This window comes from Aplysia californica, unplaced genomic scaffold (genome assembly GCF_000002075.1).
Source record: "Aplysia californica isolate F4 #8 unplaced genomic scaffold, AplCal3.0 scaffold00092, whole genome shotgun sequence".
Taxonomy (NCBI): Eukaryota; Metazoa; Mollusca; class Gastropoda; order Aplysiida; family Aplysiidae; genus Aplysia; species Aplysia californica.
Window position 1 is genome coordinate 1,026,227 of NW_004797362.1, and position 6,354 is coordinate 1,032,580.

The 6,354-nt window shown below is 40.3% G+C and overlaps 1 protein-coding gene across 2 annotated transcripts in view; it reads left to right on the plus strand.

Moving 5' to 3' along the window:
- LOC101864213 (nucleolar transcription factor 1) overlaps nucleotides 1-6,354 on the plus strand; it is a 16,865-nt gene that overhangs the window by 6,147 nt on the left and 4,364 nt on the right. For both annotated transcript variants that reach the window (XR_220292.3, XM_005094963.3), the window contains exons 6-10: nucleotides 47-149; nucleotides 1,115-1,225; nucleotides 1,997-2,121; nucleotides 2,662-2,803; nucleotides 4,318-4,422. Coding sequence is in view for 1 of the 2 variants with exons in the window: in XM_005094963.3 (XP_005095020.1) it covers nucleotides 47-149; nucleotides 1,115-1,225; nucleotides 1,997-2,121; nucleotides 2,662-2,803; nucleotides 4,318-4,422 (586 nt within the window). In the remaining variant the exon portion in view is untranslated. The remainder of the gene's footprint in view (nucleotides 1-46; nucleotides 150-1,114; nucleotides 1,226-1,996; nucleotides 2,122-2,661; nucleotides 2,804-4,317; nucleotides 4,423-6,354) is intronic.

Genomic DNA, 6,354 nt, shown 5'->3' on the forward strand with positions numbered 1-6,354 from the left:
TCTCTCTCTCTCTCTCACTCTCTCACTCTCATCATGTTCCCTCCAGTAAGAAACACCCGGGTGTGGTTTTGGACAAACCGCGGGCTCCTCTGCCGAGCAACCTGTTTGCAGACGCCAGGGTGGAGAAGACACTGGAGAAGAATCCCGAGGTAAGCAAGCGATTGGTTGGTTCCAGCGTTAGAGTGGTTGGGGTGAGTGTGGATGGTTGGCGGGTGCTCTGGTGTGGTTTGCTCCCTCTTTCCTATCAAACATCTATCGTCCTTTTTTTGTTTTGTTTTTGTGTTGGTTATCCTTCTCTTGTAACACCTCTAATCTTCAGCTCTTATATGACCATATTGTGTTGCAAGTGCCATAAAACTCTTACTGAAAATAAGCTTAGTGAGTTCAGGCTCGCCATATCGAGCTCATGCCGGTTTTACAGTGTTTAGGTGGGTGGTCTTCAGTTTGGGACGGGGGTGTTTTCCTTAAGCAAGACATGATAGCTGGACCTTGCACAGTGGCGAACAGACTGCTGTTTAGTTTTAGTAAGAGTGTTACGTCACTTGCAACACTATTAGGTCATAATTGTGCGGAAGATTTTAGGTGTTAATAGAGAATAATATTGATGCATAGAAAAGAATGAGAGATAAGGACGATATGATGTCAAGATAGTAAAGAAAGAGCAAATTGTCTGTATTGGTGAGTTATTGTTTATTATGTAACAGGAATAAATTATTGTTTGCATCTACTTCTCTATGTGTATTTGCCTCTGGAAACTTCCTGAGGAGATCAACAAATGTGAAATCTAATAAAATTCAGACTTGGTCCAGAAAAACTCCTTCATATAATTCACTCTATTAATTTTTATTTAAAATGTTTTTTGTGTGGATTAAATTATTGTCAAGTAAGTCAATTTTAATTCATTGGAGTCATGTTTTTCTTCTACTCCAACTCTGTTTTCATTTTAAAAACATTTTTTACAAAAAAGAAGAATTTTAAAGAAATGTTCATACTTTTGTTTATTAAGTGGTTGGATAGGAGATTCACCAAAATAGAGAGATCCTGTCAGAGGTCGAATAACTTGATAGTCTGGCCTCATTTTCACATTTTTGCCCCCCCCCCCATTTTTTCACAGCTGACACATGTCCAGGCCTTACGAAAGTGTAGCAAAAAGTACCTAAAGCTGCCAAACAAAAAGAAATTGAAGTGGATCAAGAAAGCAAAAGCCAGCATTGAAGCATACAAGGTAAGTGTGTACTTAATGCTCGTAAACTGAGTCTTCTGGGATGAGGGTGGAGTGGAGTTTTGAGGGGGGGGGGGGGTTGTGAATGATGATAACATATGCAAAAGATCCCCAGTGCTTCAACAGGGTGGTCCCTCTTTTTTATTTAAAAAAAATTTATGGTAGAAGGTTTTACGGCGCTTGCAACTGCATAAGGTCATATGAGCGCCAAGGGGTGGGTGTCAACAGAAGTCTTTACAGGGAATCAGACTTATTCTGTTCACCTCTCTAGCTTCAACCTCTCTAATGAAATATAAACAAAAAAAACCCTGAACATCATATTGTGTGTGTTTGGGAAGGGGAGGGGGGTAGGTGGGTAGGTAGGCAAGTAAAGTGCAAGTAAAGTAAATTGTTTGAAAAACCTTCATTGTTTTGCTCCTTCACAACTACAGTTACCACACTGTGCGGCACTCTGTGGTACTGTCTCAGTTCCCGGCCATTTACAGTTTTATTGAAGGTTTTTTGGAAAGGACCAAATTAAAAGTTGAACATGTGAAAATGATCTGGGCTTTGAGGAATACAATATCCCAGCAGAAAGATCGAGATACTCGACATAAATTTCTCCCCTCTGGGATCTCTCGTGTGCGACAGCTACGTGCTTAAAAAACGCTTGACCTCAGGTACTGGTGTGATGTGTCTGTCGATGTGGAAATAGTGTCTGTCGGCGTTTGAGTTTTTAAGCTCAAAACAACAGCTACTTTACTCATGTTTTTTTTTGGTGAACTTTCATTTTAGGCTGACTGTGACGAGTACCTGGCCAAGAGGCCCGAGTCAAAGTTTCGCCCGATGAAAGTCATCATTTCGAAAGAGGAGCAAAACATCTTGGACGAGTCTGCTGGGAAGCCGGCTGTCCCTCCCAGGTATTTCACAATCTGCTCAGCTGATTTTTACAATAATAATGGTAATATAATAAACATGACAGCGCTTGTAAAAGTACGTATCCCTGCTCAACAGCAAGCTCTAGAGGCTTAACAATCTATTTCATTACCCCCAGAATAGTCTCATAAGCTATTATGACTATTTCGAGAATTTTCACCTATGTATACGTATACAAAGAGAAGTCTTTGTCCAGAATGTGCATGGTAGATATTGTGTATTGAGGCTTTTATGAAACCTTTTTTTTTTTCTTTTGTGGAGGGGAAAGTGTTTAGCAGCTTCCAATAGTTTATTCATGAATAAGATAAGATAAATTTCTGTGGCTGCACTGGAATAGTAAACACTCGTGGAATTTAAATTATGTAATATTTTCATGAAAATACATGGGATTTAAATTATGTAATATTTTCATGAAAATACATGGGATTTAAATTATGTAATATTTTCATAAAAAATCAGTGTGAAGAGGAGAATAGGGCTGACTATAACTCACCCTCATCATGAACCACTCTCGCGTCCCGCAGGAACCTGTTCAACTTCTACATGTCCACCACTGGCCAGCCGCAGGCGGGGATCACGCAGAAGGAGAGGATATCGTCCCTCCGGGCACAGTACAAGACCCTCAGCGCCTTAGAGCAGCTCACCTTGCACCAAAAGTATGAGGAGGTATGGTATGCTCCAAGTGACGGTCAATGGTCCGAGTGTCGGTCAATGGTCCGAGTGTCGGTCAATGGTCCGAGTGTCGGTCTGGCATCGTAGAGAAAGTGGGAACTGCTGTGGGCCATTGTATAGAAAAATAAAACTGCAGCGACACAAGTGACGAAGTGGGTGGTTGGCGGGTGCTCTGGTGTGGTTTGCTCCTTCTTTCCTATCAAAAGTCTAACGTCCTTGTCTCTTCTCCTTCTTTTTTGTGTTTGTTGCTCTCTGGTAACGCATAATCTATTCTTCGGCAATTATATGACCTTATTGTGTTGCAAGTGCCGTAATACTCTTACAAAAAGAGAAGGGGGAGTGGGAACTGCTGTGGGCTATTTTGTAACAATATAAAACTGCAGAGACACATGTGACCGAGAGGGGGGGGGGGGGTGAATGACCTGCCGGAAATTAAAAAAAATTGAAACAGTGGTAGAGAGGGTTTTTAAAATTTTTTTGTGTGACGGGGTGGGGAGAGAGTTGGTTTGTGAAAGTAAGGTTGTCTCTAACATTGTCTCCTCGTCGTGTGTGTCGCTGTAGTCTCAGTTTTCGTGGAATGACCCTCCTATGTATAAAGCAGTCTTGTCGGTTTTGAATACCACAACTCTTTGAATATGGTTTTGGTTCTACTTTTCACCGGCTCCCTACTTTATTGGCGTTTTGGGGGTACAGATTTCGTAAATATTTACTTGATCCTGTGCGACATTCACTTCCTATTTTTCACCCATGTTGTCATCCTTTGTGAATACAAATGTAGTTTGAGTGCTCACACAAACAAGTCCATGTGGGTGGTTGGCGGGCGCTCTGGTGTGGTTTGCTCCTTCTTTCCTATCAAGCATCTATCGTCCTTATCTCCCCTTCTTCTTTTTTATGTTTGTTACTCTCTTGTAACACCTCTAATCTTCTGACGCTCATATGACCTTAAAGCGCCGTAAAACCCCTACTAAAACTAAAAACAACTCAGGTCCTTCAATACTTGACTAAATTATAGCCATTTTCACAAAGTCCCAGTGGCATGAGTTTGTCTGTAAACTGACCGTGTTCTTTGTTAATGTTGGGGAAGGAGGGTGAGAGAAATGCCGCGACCTCAGTGCTTTCTTGCCCTATCTCCATTTGTAATAACAGTGAAAACACACGATATGTTATTATGTCATGTTTGTACAATGGAGTTCGCTTAAACTGAAATCTGTCGGAACACCGGATTCTTTTTGGATTTACTACGTTCTCGGTTTAGAGAGATTTCTCAGATAGTAGAGAAGGAAAATCGGGCATTTTTATTTTTTTCTGGTTCACCGTTATTTTTTAATGAATCGTGTTCAGTTTAAGTGGACTCTTCTGTAAAGTAAGTGTCTCAAAAGCTGGTGAAAGCACAACTGCCCAGTTTTCCAGTGGAGGGTTTATTTAAACTGCCCAGTTTTCCAGTGGAGGATTTATTTAATAAAGGAGATCCCTTGTCTTATAATCTCGTTCTCCTCGTTTCCCTGCAGGAAGTGAAGTCGTACTCAGAGAAGTACCAGGCGTATTACGAGTCTCTGACGGAGGAGGAGAGATCCACGACTAAGTCCCCCTCGGAAGAATTGGTCCTCTTCCAGGTACACATCTGCTCCTTTGTTCACCGTCTACCTTTGTGGTAGCATTGTAAACTACCTTTATGATAGCATTGTATACTACCATGTTATAGCACTATAAACTACCTTAATGACAGCATTGTAAACCACCATGTTATAGCACTATAAACTACCTTTATGACAGCATTGTATACTACCATGTTATAGCACTATAAACTACCTTTATGACAGCATTGTATACTACCATGTTATAGCACTATAAACTACCTTTATGACAGCATTGTAAACCACCTTTATGACAGCATTGTAAACTACCATGTTATAGCACTATAAACCACCTTTATGACAGCATTGTAAACCACCATGTTATAGCACTATAAACCACCTTTATGACAGCATTGTAAACCACCTTTATGACAGCATTGTAAACTACCATGTTATAGCACTATAAACTACCTTTATGACAGCATTGTAAACCACCTTTATGACAGCATTGTAAACTACCATGTTATAGCATTGTAAACCACCTTTATGACAGCATTGTAAACCACCTTTATGACAGCATTGTAAACTACCATGTTATAGCACTATAAACCACCTTTATGACAGCATTGTAAACCACCATGTTATAGCACTATAAACTACCTTTATGACAGCATTGTAAACCACCTTTATGACAGCATTGTAAACTACCATGTTATAGCACTATAAACCACCTTTATGACAGCATTGTAAACCACCATGTTATAGCACTATAAACTACCTTTATGACAGCATTGTAAACCACCTTTATGACAGCATTGTAAACCACCTTTATGACAGCATTGTAAACCACCATGTTATAGCACTATAAACCACCTTTATGACAGCATTGTAAACCACCTTTATGACAGCACTATAAACCACCTTTATGACAGCATTGTAAACCACCATGTTATAGCACTATAAACCACCTTTATGACAGCATTGTAAACCACCATGTTATAGCACTATAAACCACCTTTATGACAGCATTGTAAACCACCTTTATGACAGCACTATAAACCACCTTTATGACAGCATTGTAAACCACCATGTTATAGCACTATAAACCACCTTTATGACAGCATTATAAACCACCTTTATGACAGCACTATAAACCACCTTTATGACAGCACTATAAACCACCTTTATGACAGCATTGTAAACCACCATGTTATAGCACTATAAACCACCTTTATGACAGCACTATAAACCACCTTTATGACAGCACTATAAACCACCTTTATGACAGCATTGTAAACCACCATGTTATAGCACTATAAACCACCTTTATGACAGCACTATAAACCACCTTTATGACAGCACTATAAACCACCTTTATGACAGCATTGTAAACCACCTTTCTATGAGTGGTTGGTGGTTGCTCTGGTGTAGTTTGCTCCTTTTTTCCTATCCAAAGTACATCGTCATTATCTCTCCTCGCGGGTCGTAGGTCGTGCTTCTGACCTTTCCTTCTGTTGTTTCTGTCTGTCTGTCTTCCTTTTCCCCAGCACGAATTGACCATTATTGTGTCGATGTGCTTCTCTTTACTCAAACCAACACCCTTGTAACACCTCTAATCTTTGGTGGGTGGTTGGCGGGTGCTCTGGTGTGGTTTGCTTCTTCTTTCCTGTCAAACATCTACCATCCTTATCTCCCCTTCTTTTTTATGTTTGTTACTCTCTTGTAACACCTCTAATCTTTTGGCGTTCATATGACCTTATGCAGTTGCGAGCGCCGTAAAACCTCTACTAAAACTAAACTAAATCTAATCTTTGGCACTTATATGACGTAATTGTGTTGCAAGTGCTGTAAAACTCTTACTATAACTAAAACTTCATATATATAATTGTTGCTCTACAGGAACTTGGTTCAGTGGGTGGTGGGCGGGTGCTCTGGTGTGGTCTGCTCCTTTTTTCCTATCAAACATCTATC